This window comes from Pan troglodytes, chromosome 13 (genome assembly GCF_028858775.2).
Source record: "Pan troglodytes isolate AG18354 chromosome 13, NHGRI_mPanTro3-v2.0_pri, whole genome shotgun sequence".
Lineage (NCBI taxonomy): Eukaryota > Metazoa > Chordata > Mammalia > Primates > Hominidae > Pan > Pan troglodytes.
Genome location: NC_072411.2, coordinates 83,921,789 through 83,940,797, shown reverse-complemented (window position 1 = coordinate 83,940,797; position 19,009 = coordinate 83,921,789). Strand labels below are relative to the sequence as shown.

Sequence of the window (19,009 nt, the reverse complement as noted above, 5' to 3'; positions counted from 1 at the left end):
AGATGGGGTTTCACCATGTTGCCCAGGCTGGGGTCTCAAACTCCTGGGCTCAAGCGATCCACCTGCCACAGCCTTCCAAGTGCTGGGATTAAAGGTGTGAGCCGCCGCACCCGGCTGCTCACCTTTAAACACAGAATTATCACATATTCTATTTCCTTAGACTTATGAAATTAATCACAAAATAACATGACTTTAATAAACACATATCATCAGCGTTCTATTCTTCAAGATGCTACTCAATGGCAAAAACAAATCTACTCTCTCCTTTTACTACAAACTCCATAATTAAGTGCAAGAAAGGAGCACTTCAAAAAGCTGAGACAGTCACATTTTACTAATAAAACTAAAGTCGGGATTCTTCTTGTTTACTCAGCAAAATCAGAGTACCCACTTGCTGAAGAGAGAAACATACATGCTAGTGATAATGGGTGAATTTCTTATTTTATTATTGGTCACAATTGTGCAAAAGAAGGCAGTCAAATTTGAGATGGGGTACACCACAGAGAATTATGAAGCAAATATAGAACACAGAATTTAGATTTATGTGACAAGATTTTCCCTATTCAGTGGTTTCAAATGCTCCGTAGAATTCTGGTCATTTGCTATAAGCAGGCTTTCATAATTAACAAGAATAGCCAAATAAAACTGAATTAGAATGATGAGTGATGGGTGTTCATGATATTATTTTCTCTAATCTTCAGGTAAGTTTGAAACTTTTCATAACAAAACTGTTTCATAATATAAAAAAATAAAAACCACTAAACCAAAGTGATAAAATTGCATGGTCTCAATGTTTTGGGATTTAAAGATGAAAAATAGCTTTAGAATAACCCACACATTTGGGTTACTTCATTTAAAAAAGTTTTCATGAAACAATGACTGTATCTTTCTAAATCAATGTTCTGCTAAAATGACAGGCACTCACTCTGGTTTCTTTCTCTTGTTTAAAAAATGTACTTTTTGTTTCAGTGAACCACTTTGGTTTCTTAACAGCTGTCATGTGTACCTTGACTAAGAGGGATCTTCTAGGCACAATACTACTGTATTGTATTGCACAGGACAGCAATACATGGATGTTCTAACTCAAATAACCCTTCCTCTAAAGTTTAAAAAGAGACTGTATAGCTGTCATCATGGAATAAACATTGTATATCAAAATGGTTTTCAAAGAAAATCAAAACTAGAGCTTTAGAAATTACAATTCTGTCTAATTTTTAATGACAGCTCAAAAAAATGTCAGAGGAAATCATTCTTTTTCCAAAGTAGTAGCATGGTGCTGTGCATCAGATGATTAGTTCTTGTACAATGCCTGACCATACCAACATATCTGACCTTCAGCAAGTTGTATAGTATAGTCACAAGTAACGTGAATTCAAGTCTTATTCATGCCACTTACTGGCTAATGGCCTCTGACAATTATCTGCGATAAATATCCGTATTTTTTTTTCTTTTTATTTCATTTTTTTGAAACAAGGTCTCGTTCTGTTGCCCAGGCTGGAGTGCAGTGGTGGAATCATGGCTCACTGCAGCCTCAACTGCCTGGGCTCAAGTGATTCTCCCACCTCAGCCTTTGGAGAAGTGGGACTACAGACATGCACCACCATGCACAGCTAATTTTAAAACTATTTGTAGAGACAAGTCATGCTATGTTGTCCAGGCTGGTCTCTAACTTCTGGGCTCAAGTGATCCTCCTGCCTCAGCCTCCACACAGTGCTGGGGTTACAGGTGTGAATCACCATGCTCAGCCTCAAAATTAAAATTAACAGCAAAATTAAAATTAAAATTTCTACCTCACAGGTCCTTGGGGTGATCAAATGTAACTGTAAGTCAAAGTACTTTCAAACAGTAAAGTAGTAAGAATGTACAACAGGAGATCCTCCTCTGCCATCCTCCACTGACACCCGCTGTGCTCCTTCCCCCTGTGAAGCACTGATATCAAAAGGAATATTATAGCCCTCAGAAAGATGGTGAAGAACCACTGCTATGAAACAATATCAAATGAGGGAGGGGATGCTTCCTCATTTGTAAAGGGAAGAAACTAGAAAATGAATAAAGTATCTCTTTCCGTACTAGTTTATGATTCTATAAATTACTTGCAAATGTTTATCTTAAACAAATACTATCGAGTTTTACACATACACACAAAAATATCATTTATTTTCACTGTCAGGTAAATTTTTAATAAAAATTAACTAAGGTCTTTTAGGTAAATATCAAATAACAAAACAGTGGTTAATTGGGCTTTAGAGTAGCAGATATCTGTGCATGTCATACGTTAGAGTTCATATTCCAGGGCAGGCTTATCTTCAAAACATACACAGTTACATTTAAAAGGCCAAAGGAACAACTTAATTATCTGTCAAATATCTGATTGATGTGGAATTATTTTAACTCAGACCAATAAACATAGAAAAATCCTAAAACAGCTAAAAATGAGTAGTCAAGTACATTAGTTAAATCAATAATTAGTACGAAGACAGGATTAGAAACAGTTACTAACACATCAGTAGCTTAAAAAAGATTATGTGTATATCCAATAATGGTTATATTTAAATAAAAATTCATTTAAAGGTCAAGAAGACCACACAGTCAACTTCTTACAGAAATGCTGAGATAAAAGTTCTCCTTCTTAAGTTTTTCCTTTACATCTAAAAGATGAACATCTGCTTGAGAAGGATCATTTTGGTTTAACTTGTGAATCATTCACACTACTAATCTATGGCTTCAGAGAGTTACCATGACGTATTCAAAACAAGCCATTCAAGAAGAACACAAGAATTAATGAAGCAAGTCATTTGGAAAAATTAGAAATTCAAGAACAGGATTTAATAACTTTTTATAAATAGTTATAGGCTGGGTGTGGTGGCTCACACCTGTAATCCCAGCATTTTGGGAGGCCGAGGTGGTCAGATCATGAGGTCAGGAGTTTGAGACCAGCCTGGCCAACGTAGTGAAACCCCATCTCTACTAAAAATACAAAAAATTAGCTGGCTGTGGTGGTATGTGCCTGTAATCCCAGCTACTCAGGAAGCTGAGGCAGGAGAATTACATGAACCCAGGAGGCAGACGTTGCAGTTAGCCAAGATTGCACCACTGCACTCCCGGGTGACAATGCGCAACTCTGTCTCAAAAAAAAAAAAAAAAAAAGAAAAAACATCGTTATAAACATTCATAACTATTTTAAACAGTCTACAAGACACTTTATAAGGCAAGTTGACTTTTAACTGAAAGTCTCTGGCCTTTTCCTTTTCTAACATAAGAAATAGACACTTCATTGTACCAGGCCAGGAGCAGTCTCATCATCTATTTAGCTCTCTTTACATTTAAGTATTTTGTCTCTTTGCTTCTGGTGACTGTGGGATCTTACCTTGTCTCAGATGGATTAGGCAGCTTCATGCAGTCAACATATCTGCAACATTTTCTCCTTCCTAGCTTCCTAAAGCAGCTCATGCTCAGATAATGTTTCTGAGAACTGATTTACTGAGACAGAGGGAGCTCTAACTTATATTTACTCATGGTTTTCACAAGAAGAAAATTCCCAGCAAGAATCAAACCTCATGGAAAGAGGTCCAAAAGAAAAATAGCAACAAACTACACTGAATAGGATCTAAAAGTCAGTTTCAATAAGATTGTTCTCTTCATTTGTCAGTATGATTCAAGTGTTTGGGAGAAGAGGAAATTAAAGTTAACACATTATTTCCTTTCTTTATCCATTGTTCTACAAGCTCTCTTTAATGTTCCCTTAGGGATGAAAACACACTTCCAGGAGGTTTTTATCCATATTTTAAATATATCTGAAGATACATTATTTTCTTTAAAATTCCCCATATTTACAATGTAGCTGTGGTCGACCATAAATTCATTTAAAAAAAAAAATCTCCCATATTCTTCCACCAATGCATGTAATCTTGTACTTCAAAAAAATGTTCACGTCAATGCCACATTGCTTTCTTCATTAACCTTTTTTGCCAGTAGAGGGGGCAAAAAACCCCCAGACTATCATTAAAGGTTAACTTGCCACAAAAGTACATCTAGCACTTTATAAGTGTTTAAAAAACCTTTTGTGTATGGCATCTTAAAAAATTTTAAAAACTACAGCTTAGAATTCAGGAATTTTAGAAATTAAAAATAAACTTCCTTGATTTCTTTGAAGAGTGACTTACTTGAAAATATGAGTGTTGTTCACTCGGAGTCGCCAATATCAGATTTGCAATTATCTAACATAATTTGTTTAGATCTTTATGCTCTGCTATTGTATTAAACAAGGAAATTAACTGCCATATCTAATTGTCATAGAAGAGGGCCCTAATGGTAGGCAAAAATTTACACTTTAATTATGAGTGCTGGAACAAGTTTAGACCAAAACAAAGTCAAAAAGTTATCAGAGTGAAATAGAACAGAGGTTTTAATGTAGTCATCACAGTCATCTTCCATACTCATTACGATGAGAAATAAATTATACCAGGAGGTAAAAAGATAGAAGAAATATAAATATATACAAATAAATAAAAGAAAAAAAGCTCAAAATGTAAAATATTCCAAGGTGCTGCTCCTACTCCCTTTTTATTTCACTATTCAGTTGTAATTAAAGTATTAACAGACCACAAAAAGGCAAAAATCTGTATCAGCTACTGAAATTTTACAATAAATGAAAAATCTTCACTAATCTGAGGGAGGGAGGGAGGGAGCGAGAGAGAGAGACACTCACCTAAGAGGACATTTATGAGCTGAATCAATTATTTCATTTTCTAATTCCCTAAAATAATGGTGTGTGATGTTAAAACTACCGTGAACTATTACTAAAACGCATCTAATGTAATAAATTACAAAAGACAAATTGCGCATTATATAATTTATAGCCACAACTCTTCATCAGCATACATATGCCTCAGTTTCCTCATGTATAAAATGAGACCACTACTGTGTGCCTCACAGACTGCAATGAAGTACTTCAAGAGCCAAGAACAGTGCCCAGCACAGGGTAGATGCTTGGTAAAATCAGTTTTCCTGCCCCAAGCTATTCAGCTCCTACTATTCAGAAGCAGTTTTAGCTGAACCTCATTCAAAATAAGTATCTTTTATCTTTTCCAATTAAAAACTTATGTTAACTATCAGGTATATTACTGGACACAAATAACAAGTAACCAAACATTGGTCTTTTGGGCTTGCAGAAACCCTATTCAGTGGCCTTTCAAACCCGCTTATTCTAGGGTCCCTATCCTCCCCATGCAGGTACGTAATATATTCATGTTCTTTCCAGTCATATAACAAGAACTATCCCCAAAGCCTTCTTCACATGCCCTTACCACTGAGATATGTTAAGAAAAGCTTGCCCAAAGGCATACAGTCATTCAGTGGCAGACAAAACTCAAAGCCCTATTTGATTTCAAAGCCTGTGTTTCTAACTATTTTGCAATATTGCTTTGAATTTAAATATACTCTCTCAGGGCTTTCTTGAGCATCAAAATCTTACCCTTGAGAGAGAAAAGAGGGTTAAGGTTCAAATACCAACTAGTGGATAAAGATCTGGAGGAGTTACTGAACTGTCCCATTACCTCGACATCACATAATCCTGAGACCAATTCTTGGTTTGTGAAACATAAACCTGGAAAGTCAAAATTAGAATAAATTTTTCTAGTATAAATCTATTAGCTACCTCTCATTTTATAAGCATTTTTGGTACTTTTTTTCCTAGTCTGCAACTTGAAACCAGTCTCAGTAATTTTTTACCTACCTCTTCCATTTCGAAGGAGTCCTTCTGCTGTGTCATTATATTTCTTATGGATGGTATTGTCAGTGGTGCACAAGGCTCTTTTTCAGGTGTGGATATATGGACACTTTTCAGCTCACTGCTATTTTCCAGCTCACTGTGGCTGGATATGTTGAAATCACTATCTAATTTGGATTCTACAATACCAGATTCCTCACCCAGTTTACTCTCATGACTTTGAGTTTCTTTACTTTGTTCATTTTCAGTTCCTTGGTTAAAATTACTATTTGCTTCATCAGAAATTCTATCACTATCAGCATTCTCCGTAACAGCTGCTGAACTACCAGAGACTTCTTCTTTAACTGTAGCCAACATAGAAGATGACTCTTTCTTCTTCATAATTTTTTGAGACTTTTGATCGTTTTTATTGCCACTTTCTTCAATCACTGAAACATTTAGAATCTTTCCTTTTTCAGCTGATGGAGAAGGACTACTACTTTCTCCTTTCTCTGTTTTATCAACACATAAATTCAGTTTTGAGAGTGTTTTCATTAAACGATTTGCAGTGTTACTTCGAGTTAAAGGTGGAGGTGGGTCTGTCTCCTTGTTAGAGGTCACTGAGGACATACTTCCAATTCTCTGCAGGGGAGTCCCGGAGACTTGAGAATATAAAGAAGAAAATGCATTGGCCACAGTAGTAAGCACTTCAATTTGACGAAAACGGCCTACCAAAAGAAACAATATTAATGATATGTTTATATTTATATATATACATACACATATATTAAATGCATATTATTGTTTAGAATTCCAAAAACTACACTTAGATCACAAAGATTATAAAACCCTATTTTTTCCTCATCTAACACTTAAACCTTCTCTACATTCACTGGGTGGGAAGAAGGAGCAAGATTTTTACTCTAAGCACTAGAATTTGTATTTTTAAAAAATCAGAAATAAGCACAAAGCATAATGGCAACACTGAATAAAACAAAAGAACTAGCTATTGAATCTACAGTTGTGATTCTATTCTGAAGTCTTGAACTCCATTAAGACTCTTTCAAAATTCTCCTAAGAAAATGCATGTAAGCATACATTTTATACCTAATTTGCAGGGGGAGGGATTTATTGATCTCTTAAAACTGATCCATGAACAATGCAGGATTGGAATCCTATTTTTGGAATCTTTGGCTAACAGAAAGAAAACAAGCAAAGATATGAGTGAAACTGATCAAATTAGCCAGACTAGTTCCTGAAATAGACTGACTTCATTTAAGATTAACAAGGCTCCTCTCCTACTTCTTTTCTTCTTGAATAAAAGCAATCTGTAGACAACAATAAGGTTCTGCAAATAAGTTATGGTAGCACTTAAGTCAGGAATTGGGGAGGAGGGGAAAAATAGGCAAATTAACCACTATAAATGGAGTAATAAAATAGCTTAATTTTAATTTTAACATGTAAAAATGGCTTTTGTGTTAATCAATCTCTTTACTTTCCAGTGCTATTCCTGAAAATTATCAAGGCTTTAAAATAAGACCATCTTGCTGTAGATGCTATAATTTAAGAAAATAATATGCCTAACACTTAAAAATCTTACTTGTTAAAGCATAATTTGGGTTTTCTACTTCCATCCGTTGCATCTGAGCACTCAAAAATACTTTAATATCTATCCCTTTGGCAAAGGATGATGAATTAAAAAATCTGGAAGGAATTTTAGAAGCAATATCTGGTTCATCACGTCCAAATCCAAGATTATAAAGAATTTCTTCAGGATCTTCCTCATAAAGTTCCAACAATTCTGAAACACTACAAAAAAGGGGGGCAAAAAAGGAAACATGAAAATATAAAATAAATTGATAGTCCACACCACATTATAAATGAATACATATTACTGATTTCCTATGATAAAATCTTTTTTCTCAGCTTCTGCTCTGGAAACCATTATTTATTTTACCATGTTTACACATGTGTACTGGGGAATAAATAGCCCTTATAAAGGGTTCATTGTCTCAAGTTGCTAGAGTTGCAGAAAAGAGCTAACCCCAACGAACACAGTCAGAGATTCCCTCCGTGATTCCTCACCTTATTTTTTTTGTCATTTTAAGAGATTCCCTGTAAAGCAGCTAAAACAAGTAGAAGACAGATGATGAAGAATAAGGAATGAACAGATTAAAGAAGAAATGAAAAGGAACTGAGGGACATTTTGTGAAATTTGAGCTTTTCTGTTATCCTTGTTCTAGGAGTGGCAATTGTCCTAGGAGGAACAATAAAGATAACAAGCTGATTTCAGAGAAGTGAGGGAGGAGCTTACTTTCAACTTCTTTCCAACCACTTCCACTCAGGAAGTAGGAGGAGTAAGGTACGGAGAGTGTGGGTTACACAAAGGTAACTACTCTAATCCTATTGGGAATTAAATATTTAGTATCCCTTCTCTCTCATACCAGTGATAATCCAAGCTTTCTAAGACTCACTGAAGAAAACAGGAAAGTCAGAGATGGAACTTCAACAGAGAGACATTTCAATTTGTTTCAGACAAAATGCTCAGATTCTAATATTATAATTTGGATAACAGTTTAAACTGGATTCCATAGGCACATGCACTGATGTATTTTAATATACTATGTGTGCAGGCGGGAGAGGGGCAAGGGTATTTTTTTGTTTGGCTTTTTTGAGACAGCGTCTCACTCTGTCAGCCAAGTTGAAATGGAGTGGCACAATTATAGCTCACTGCAGCCTCAACCTCCTGGGTACCACTTCAGCCTTCCAAGCGGTTGTGACTACAGGTGGATCCCACCATACCCAGCTAATTTTTGCATTTTTTGTAAAGACAGGGTTTCGCCGTTTCCCCATATTGCTCAGGCTGGTCTTGAATTCCTAAGCTCAAGTAATCCACCCACTTTGACACTCCAAAGCACTGGGATTACCGGTGTCAGCCACTGGGCCTGGCTATACTATATATTTGAAAGATCTTTGGTTTAATGTGTTGAAAAAAAGTATGCTTAAACATCAAGCTGTAACTTAGAAAAATTTATTCTGATTTTTGTGTCAGAGTTAACTCAAGTCCTTAACAATGAATTTTGGTTCTCTACAACTACAAGTTACTCCGCTACGGAGTTCCTCTTTCAGGCTGTTGAGAGGGCTCAAAATACTCATTTATGGGTTCCAGCAGCAGTATAAGCCTATTTATTGCTTTTTATTTAATCTCAAAGTAAAACAAAACAAAACAAAACAAAAAGCTCCTATCAGTTGTGCTGGTACAGGAAACACTCTTTTTGTGTTCTTTCTGATTTCATATGATCAAGGTCAAATCCAAGATTGAAAAAATGGTAAGAGTAGGTCATCTATAGCACAATGTAATTCCAACACAATTTCAGAATAAGTTACCTTGAAACTGTCCCACTACTTTTCCCAGATCCAGTGGAATTCATACTTCTCCCTTTCTGATGAAACTGTAATCTTCTCTCTTTGGCCAAGATATTATTGCTACGAACAAAATCAGATTATATAAAACTTTATAACTTTATTTTCATTAAAGGTCTTCATTTTTTAAAAGAAATAGAACAAAACAGCTACATACCAGTTTTCAATTTGAGCATCACTTTCATGGAGGTGGTTGGCTACAGGTAAAAACAATAAATGTAGAGCACAATTGTTAGTAGGACTATAACTACTATGATACAATTATCAAGAAATCAAATTACCTACAATATTAGAATTAAATGCCAAATATATTAAACACTTATCTTGGTCCATTAAATCTGCATTATTAAAAGTGATATACAGATAGATAAGAACAGGGCCAGGAGCTTTTGAAGGGTGTTTTTGCGTTTTGGCAACATGAAACTAACTACTCTCACTTGAGTGCTTAAAATAAAAAAACGTATAGGGAACCAGTTAAATTTCTTTAACAGGTTAGAAATAAGTAATGAGGAAGATATGTACCATATATGTGGTACTAATTATTAAATTTAAAAGCTATTAATGAATAATATCTTAAGAGGAAAACATGATTTAACATTAAGTGTGGCAATAGTATATGTCAGTTTCTAATGTGGATTTTTTTTAAGGTTATAACTGATTTTTCACACATATAACATGAAAATTTCTACTTATTTCAATATAAAGTTTCTTTTAAAAATTGCCTTTCAACTTTATGATAGAACTTTAGCTTAAAGTTCTAAACAGGTAAGTGTTAATGTTTAAAGTTAAATTTATAGACAAATACAAAGAATAAAATTAATTATAAACACATCTATTTCAGCACACATGAATTGCTTTTCATTTCTGATCTACAAAGTTATGACAATTTTGTGTTTCTTTGTACATCCACCAGAAAGGTGCCTAACTCACAGCACTCAGTAATTATTTACTTAATGAATGGAAATAGCCTTGAAATAATTTTCAGTAAAACAACGTAATAGATTTACTCTTTCATGAGACTCCTTTTTAGGTTCTGGTTTCCAATAAAATCATTCAATATTATCAAACTACCAAGGCAAATATCAAAAGTGCAAAGTGCATTTTAATAAAGGATTGACAACATGTTCAATTGTACTGAGTGGGAAGCAGTAAGTTTAAGCTCTTTATAGAGCTTGAAAATATATGAACAGAAATAATAAGAACTAATATATTTGCATATTCCAGAGTTTTAAATGTTAGAAGGTTCTAAATAAGTAATTTATTTTACAGATGCATTTCAAACAGGAAAAAATCAAGAATATTAAATTCAATGTATAAATTCACTATTCACCAACTTGTAAGCTTTAAAGATTTTTTAAAAATCCTTGTTTTTTTTAAAAAAGTACACATTAATAACTGAGCTATACAGCTATGAATAATCTATTCAATTTGATCAATGAGCTATAAAATAGCTTTTAAAACACCAGTAAAATAATTAAAAATTCTTATTTTTTGTACAAGAAAGCTTTATTATAAATCTACTGGAAAACATTACATAACTTGTAAAAACTTTTAAATAGCACAACACACTTTTTAAAATCTAATGCTTTCTGGAATAAACACCAGCATGATTTCTAATAAAATTCTATTAGCTCTGCTATTTTGTCTTTCCCCTTTAATCTTCTGAAAATCAGGAAAATGGGGAAAAGACAGGAGACACTTAAATGCAAAGAGAAAGACAAGCTGCAGCTGTAAGTATGACATAAGTCTATTTTGCGCTAAAAATAAGCTTCAATTTTGTTTTCCCATGTATAAATATTTAAGTGTCCTTCCTTTTTCAGGACAATTCTTCCCTCAGTTATATTACCACGGTTTGTTACAAACTGTTCCTTTAAGCATTTAGTCCAAGAAAGACAGATGGACACTTCACATAGTTTTTCAGAGTCATTCCTACATGTATCCTACAGACTATGACTAGATTATTAACAAAGAAAGGTAATGTGAAATGTGCCTGAGCCATTTTCAAGACCTTTAAATTTAGCTTGAGGATCATAAACCTGAAACCATTCAGCTTTCTCATTTTTTTTTAATTTGAAAACTACACAAAAATACAGTTCTTCCCAACAAACATACCTTCAGCTCCCAATGACAAATCATCTTCAAAACTTCCTCCATTTCTCACAAGCACACCTGAAAGACACATTTGAAAACTCATCCTGGTGTTCTGTTCCTCCCCACCCTCATATAAAATCACTGTTTTAGTTAAATTCACCCAGCAAAATATCTTATATAGCAAAATCTTTTAGACTTGAATGTACTCAGACATTATTCTGATTATATAACTTCAAGAAGCAGGTATAAGCTTTTACTTTAACGTAAAGAAACCACTTTTCCAGCAACATAAAGTTCTCAGAAGCCAACCTATAGGCTGTTTTAAACTTATATTTTTGAAGATGTTCAATCAGACTACATACCAAGAGTTTCATGGAAAACCAGATCCTGGAGCAAATATTCTTCTTATCCATCTCATATTAAGTCAGGAGCTGGATTTTCCTGACACTGTAAATGTTTTTTTATATGCCTTGCCACTGCCTGCACATGCTTGTTGTACTTTGAACTTTAGAATTCTGTCTTGAACAGGTGGTAAAATTTTAGGTGTGGCAATTTCAGTAAATGTAAGCAAAGAAATGCTGCACTAAAGTTGACTCAACTTTTGTTCACTCAGTAAGTATTTTCCTTATATTTGCATATTATATATTCATATTTAATTAGTCTTTATAATACCTAACTGGACAATAAAGATGTAAGTTTCACGTTGTGAAAAGGCTAGGCAATTTGCTTAAACTCCCTACTGTTTTACGGTTTATAACAAAGTTTCTCCATTTTGCTTCTAGCTCAGAATAGCATATACTATAAACATGAATATCACTTTTATAAGTTATATATACACTTTTACCCAGAGGACAAAGAAGTAGAACTGTCATAAAGAACAGATTTAGAAAGGCAACCTTCTCTTACCCTTGAGTGTACTACTGCTTTGTTCATCCAGTGAGGCTCCCAAAGGTGTACTGAAACCATATAAACGTATAAGCCTTAGTCTTGTGAAAGGCTATTTGGAAAGTTGTCATTACACAGCCTTACTTAAAGATTTATAGCTCAATAAGCTTCTAATCACAGTTAAACTCTCCTCCAAAAACACACAAGGAATGCAAGTAGATTACATAAGTAATATTCACTAACTAAGCAAATACCTGTCATCAGGTCAGTTCAGCAGGAATGATTTAATCATGTCTGATGTGCCAACAATTAGGGGCAAAAATGGCAATGACAAATGATGTGAATTGGCATTTTTCTTTGCAAAAAAGAGAGAATGACTGACAATAAGCATTAAGAAAATGTCTGTTCTTCTCAACCCCTTCCATCAAAAAAGAAAACAGAATTAGAAGAAAACAAATCTTCAGTCATAGGTAACTTAACTTTAATAAAATTAAAGTGAAGAGTAGTTGGAAATGAGGCCCAATAGTTTCCTTAAACCTCATCTGTTAATCTATCACTAGCATTTCAGAGCATCACCTAATGCCTCCCCCTTGCCCCAACAACTATCTTTTTCTTTATGTAAATTAGAAGCTTGAGATTCGCTTTCTGTTTTTAAGCTAAAAAATATATATATTCTTCATTTAACTTTGAAAATTACTAAAAAGTTGACTTGAGAATCAACATTAAGATTAGCCATTGCTAAAATTTTTTCATTCTTGTAGTTCAAATACAGATGAGAGAAATATCTTTTTTTCAAATACAAAAATAAACACTTTTAATTCTCTGAAACCAAGTTATAGTAAGAAACACATTGTTTTATATTGGAGGGTCTGTTTTGTGATACACACCTTTCTTCAGTAACAATTTATACCTGTTAAAAATTCACGAGACATGGGATCAATCATGAAAATATCAGTTTCAAGGAAATGTTACTGAAATGCCAATTAAAGGTTAAAACTTTCTACAAGTATACTAACAATGGCAGCTCTTTAAAACTTAGTGCTTTTGAAACGTAAAAGAATCACAAGCAATTACCATAAATATATTAATAAAAGCTTTAATCTATTTTTTGCATATATTTTAATAAAATTCTAATGTATGTCTTTAAAAAGTCATCCTTCCCTGATGGCTACTTTCTTGGATGTAAACATTGTATTACTCTGTCCACAGATGTCTCTACTGGTCTATGCACTAACAGAAAATGGTAGATAAGCAGAGTAACAGGAATCCTCCTTCGAAAACAAATATTTTACTTTTATAGTTGCTCCCTTCCAAATTCTATCAAAATCTCTATCATTTCTTAAATGTTAATTCAAGCAGTTTTTACTTAGTCCCCCCACAAATGGTTATCAAAATAAAGACTCCCTTTCAGGAAAGAAAACACGGTATCTTTATTCAGGATATGGACGGCACTAAGAAACAAAGACTATTTGAGAACTTATCAAGTGGGTAAAATGCTGTCTTCAGGTCATTTGTACATAATAAACAAAATACACAGATGCCCAACTCTGAGAAGTAACTTGAGTTGTTATTTAAAACAAAAATACAGATGCAACATATCCTAAGTCGAATCTGTGATAATATAGCCAAGATTAAAAGACTACTTGTTCTAGCTTTCCTGGATACAAATGAATGCCACTCTCGTGTAGAATAGGTGCAACTGTAGGAACAAGAAGGTAATCCATGAGAGAAGGAGCAGCAGACTACAGAATCTGCCCACATAAATCAGTATTGGCAACAAAACTTCTGAAATTGTAAGGGATTGACTGTGCCCTGGTGAATGTCAACATTTGCCTACTGCATTTGTCTCAAAAAAGATGCACTTATTTACCGTCTAATTGACAGGATCTCTTATACAATCTTAAATCCTATATGTCATTAAACTATAGTGTGATTCTTCTCTTGTTCTTAATTTTTAAAATTCTTTTGAATATGCACTTGAATTTAAACAATAAAACATTATAAATGTATTTGTAATGCTAAGCCTATTTTAAGAAACCTAAAGTAAGCCAATACTGTACTTAGGACTGTATTTAAATAAAGAGTCAGATTGGAGGCTTTAAAAGACTTAAGTAAAAGTTACAAAACAACTTCTCAAACACATTTCTAAGAGGAAACCTGAAAGATACTAGTTTCATCAGATCTCACCCAAAAGGTCCTGAACACGTACATTCAAAATTTCAAGCTTTTAAATTATAGACTATTTTAGTATTTAACAATTAAATGAACCAGTAGCACATTAATACAATTTCTTGATCCATACTTTGAGTGAAGTATCTAATATCTAAGGCTTATCTGAAAACTGGGAGATTGATTTACAGCTAGATTGTAAATCTGGGGTCCAAGGACTTCAAGCAGTGTATTTGCCTCTGTGCATCTTTAAACAGAAGTTATTCCATATATGTCATCATATTTCAGAAGGGTCTATGACACTTCCAATAAAGGGTACGAGTTCTGTAATAAAGAGTGTTCAATAAGGTTCCAGTCGATTCATCAAAACAAGGCATTAATATCATGGTAGCCAATATCTTGTCTGTCTTTAGAGGAGGCAAACTGGCATATGAATCACTTTCCACAACAAAACAAAACAAACTACCCTAACTCTAATATTTGAACAAAATATTAAGAAAATCTAAATTGAGAAAGCAAAAATATGCTCGAAAGCAAACACCAACAAAAGTTTAAAGGCTACATTCCTGATTTTACAACTAGCAAATAAAGTGGAAAAAATAAGAAACAAGTACATTTTGCTGTAGTCAGATTTACGTGCAACATGATTCATCTCCTCTGTATTTTATCAAACATTTTTGTACCAGTTGCCAAAGCACGTAATTAAACAGATTTATGCAGTCTGAATGCTTTTCAAAGTTCTATTCCCTGAGAATTCAGTGCCATCTGACAATTCCATGTTCAAGAAGTAAACTATAAGTACAAAGTTAGCTAGTTTTAATAGCTCCCCAAACAAAAACAAAATTAAAGCCCATTTAGTGTAGTTAGGTAAATCAAACTCGTCTAAAACACATTTGAAAGGAAAATGATTCCGTGCCAGTTGTACAGATGCCAAAACTAAAGCAAAACAAAATATCCTGTGAGATGTGAGAATTCTTTCAAATAAAAACAGAACAAATTTGGCATGATTATCTGTTCTGGATTTCTGATCTCTGATGCTAACACGATGCGTGAGTAGCTCAAGTCCTAACTGTAAAGTCAACACGGTCACCAAATAATCAGCGGTCACAGCACTTCCATTTCTAATCGCTTAGAGGAGGAAGCTATCCGCCGGCTCACTTTCCGGTTTGTAGCTTACAACGGTCGCGGGACCCACAGGGACGCGGCCCGAGTGGCTCTGCTCCGGCGTCCCGTCCGCACGGATCTCCCCCGGGACGCGGGCGGGCCAGGGAGCACTCACCGGCAGTCCTTGAGCCATATCGCGATCTTCTCGTTGGGCACGTTTCCTGGGGGTAGAGAGAGGGGACAGCACGTTACCACCCAGGAGCACTACGACGGCGGAGTCACCCTGGACCCTCCCAAGTAGGAAAATCTACCACGGCAAATGCAGCCTAAGCGACACGTCTCAGTGTCCCTTGGCAGGGAAATCGGATGGCACCCAGTTGTCTGTGTTGACGCTGGGGGCGCCTCGTCCAGCGCGCGCGTTTGAAGGTCGGAAGTGTCCCCTCTCCCCTCGGCCTACCGTGCCCGAGGCTCTCCCAGAACTCGTGGCAGGCGCCCAGGGCGCACGAGACTCTCCCCAGCCCACCAGCCTCCCCCCAGAGCCCGGCCGGGCGCACCGACCTCTTCCCCCCGCTGCCGGCAGCTGCGCGCCGGGGAGGTCCTCCTCCTCGTCCTCCTCCTCGTCCTGCGTCGTCGCTTCTGTGGACAGATCCTCCGTCTCCGACGCTTGCCAGGAGCTGCGGCACTTGGCCCAGGCCTTCCTCCTGCGACTCGCCACTTGCCACTCCAGTTCCTCCTCCGCCTCCGCCGACGACGACAGGGGCCGGTCCATGGCCGCACTGGGGGCTCCGCTACCCCAGCCGGACCCTGCGCGAGACACGGCGGCGGCGGGGACCCCCGCCCTTGCTGTCAGCGCCCGGCCGGGCAGGGGGCCCCGGGGAGCTGAAGCGGGCGCCGGAGGAGGAGGAGGAGGAGGAGGAGGAGGGGACAGGGAGGGAGGGAGGGAAGGAAGGGGAGGGAAGGGGCGGAGGGCCGGCGCTTCACATGAAGGCGGCCGGGCGCGGCGCGGGAGCGCTAGTGGCCCGAGGGAGCGCGGCTGGGAGCCGAGCGCCCGCCCGGCCCCTGCTCCCCACCCCCTGCCTGACGCGCCCGGAGCAGGCCGGCCGCTGCGCGTCTGCGCGCCTTCCCTCGGCGGCGGCCCACGCCCCCTTCCGGCCGGGGGCGCGCGGGGCGCGGTAGGGCGGGGCGCGCCCGGCGCGACGCGGAGCAGGCCAGCCCCCGACTACTGCCCGCGGAATGGGCAAGATTAGTTTGTTAATAATCTTTCCTCCTCTCCTCCTCCTCCTCCCTCACCTAAAAATAGAACGAAAGTGGGGAGGCCAAGTCTCACAAAACATCCCCCGCGAGAAAACAAGTGTCTGCTTGGGCACCCTGAAACATACACTTGAAAGAGTCGCCTGAATGTAGACTCTTTAGTGTCCAAGGAATTGGGGTAAGGACGGAAAGAGGTGCTTGATTGGTGTTGCCAAAATGTCAAAACTGCAAAAGACTAAGCTTCCTGGAGTGCTACTTTCATACTTAAAGTTATTTATCGTGTTTATGTTATGAATGAAAATGAATTGTGAAAGGATATTTAATCTGGAAATTTCACATTGAAGTTGGACTTCGGTGAGGGAGAATAGAGGAAACAATTGGGACAATGTGGAGATAGTTGCTTGGATTTTGGTGAGACAGCATGATACAAGAAACAAATGATGTCAGGGTTCAAAACTTTTTAAAGCCAGCTTTGGCATTCCGTTTTGTTATGTTTAAATTCTCATTAACAAAAAGACTCAAATTCTATCCAAAACCAGACACGATGTGACAGACCTATCAAGCAGCATTGTTCCCCTAAATGTTATGTCTGAACTATACATATAAGTAAGGCTTCCAATATTTTATTGTACTTGGCTATGCTCTGAAGAACAAGTTAGAACACTTTTTAAAATCTTAACGTGATTGAAAAGAATATTTTGCATAGACAAAATATTTTAAGGAAGGAATTATTTTTCATTTGAAATTAAAATCAAGAGCATAGTAAAATTCCTAATGGAAGCATTCGAATTACAAGGTAATTAAGTGCATTGTCATTGATAGCTACAGGAAACCATAACTTTTGGAGAATTTGGAATGAAGAATGCTCTGGAGATGAAATAGTGCCTAGTTTTTGTCCAGGCATTTACACATAAGTCATAGACTACTAAAATAGCACACTGATTTTCCTGCCTTCATTCTTTCCTATCTCCTTTCTAGCGCATTGCTCTAGATTTACAATTCCAAGACATCTTCTAATGGTTTACTAATATTCCCAAGATCAAATCCAAAATCCAGACTAGCTTTCCAGAACCATCATAATATTCTCCTGAGTCTCATCTATGTACTGCCAAATGTCAGGGGAGTTAGAACAGTGATATTAATATCTCTATGGCTTGAAATTTCACTACTAGAAAATCTTTTCTTTGAACCTATAAGACTTTCTCAGCCTTCAAGGGTCCTGTAGTAGGATGCAGCTAACAGTTTAATGGCTCTCCAAAATAGGTCAGAGTCTCGCTGCCTGTGTGGAAGATGAAAAAGAGAATGAATAAAGAAGGTACCTAAGAAGAAGCATTGAAAGGGCTGGTCAAGTGCCACAAAATATGCTGCCTTCAAAGTTTTATCCAGGGTTCTTACGTACCCACCCTGTTCCTCTGCTGCTCCCAGCTTCAATTCTATCATATCTAAGTGCTGTTGCCTACTCTGTCTTTGCTAATTAATTCATTCCTGTTCTTTCTGTCCACTACCTTCATGACTTTCAAAATCTAGCTAAGCCAGAACTTTTTGACTCCACCATTCCACCACTCCTGATCACACCCCTCCCACAGGGATCTGATATACAACAGCCTGTCTACGTCATTTATTTGGGGACTGGATTGTAGAGTAAATAATAAGACTGGCCCTGGAAGGTATGTTTGGCTTACTAGCCAGATTGTAAATTGTGAGAGATGATAGAACATTCTTCAGTATTCTTGCACCCCTTACACTTTTAAATGCTGATCCCACAAGGGATAATGGGTCTTCTTGAGGTAGTTTCTGTTTTCTGTGTTCTTCAAAGAGACACCTAAATTGATTATTTTAAAATTTGCTTCATGTTATTTCTATAATGCTTATATTTTATTTAGGTTTGCAGTTGTTTAAATACACTTTCAGATGACAACAACAAAGAATTCTTGTGAAAGGCAATAATTAACCATAGTTTAAAAAAAATCAAACAACCAGAGTCAAGTAATAAGGGGGAAAAATTACCAGCAGGTAACAAAGTAGAATATATACATTATTCAGTTTCCGGTAGCACAAATGTGTGCTTTCTTCTACATGGCATTTTTTAATGAAATATGTTGAGGGTATAGAAGTAATAGAGAAGGAAATCCTTGAAGTAGTATGCTATTGCCTTGAAAAGTAAGGTTTTTTCATTGTATTCTCAACTTTTACAGATGTTTCAAAATGCCCAAGGTATTTCATTTATTCGATAATGAATACTACACATGAAGAAAGTCTGCATGTTTGCTTCTTCGAGGATTTTCTCCCAAACAAGTACTATGTTGTACACCAACTGCAAATATACATTGCGAAGCTCTACATAAAGAGTATTGTCTGGGCCAGGCATGGTGGCTCACA

General features: G+C 36.7%; 1 protein-coding gene across 10 annotated transcripts in view; it reads right to left on the bottom strand.

Annotated features, from left to right (window-relative positions):
- The window catches only part of ITPRID2 (ITPR interacting domain containing 2), a 38,747-nt gene extending 22,227 nt beyond the window's left edge, over positions 1-16,520 (bottom strand). For 8 of the 10 annotated variants that reach the window (XM_009443832.4, XM_016950130.3, XM_016950131.3 and 5 more), the window contains exons 1-8: positions 15,938-16,520; positions 15,555-15,600; positions 12,128-12,177; positions 11,243-11,299; positions 9,288-9,327; positions 9,095-9,193; positions 7,308-7,516; positions 5,735-6,435 (exon numbers count right to left, since the gene is read on the bottom strand). In XM_009443832.4, coding sequence (XP_009442107.2) covers positions 5,735-6,435; positions 7,308-7,516; positions 9,095-9,193; positions 9,288-9,327; positions 11,243-11,299; positions 12,128-12,177; positions 15,555-15,600; positions 15,938-16,148 — 1,413 coding nt within the window. In that variant the 5' untranslated portion in view covers positions 16,149-16,520. The remainder of the gene's footprint in view (positions 1-5,734; positions 6,436-7,307; positions 7,517-9,094; positions 9,194-9,287; positions 9,328-11,242; positions 11,300-12,127; positions 12,178-15,554; positions 15,601-15,937) is intronic. The other 2 variants (XM_063790625.1, XM_063790624.1) reach the window with 2 other exon arrangements.
- Positions 16,521-19,009: the final 2,489 nt, after the last annotated feature.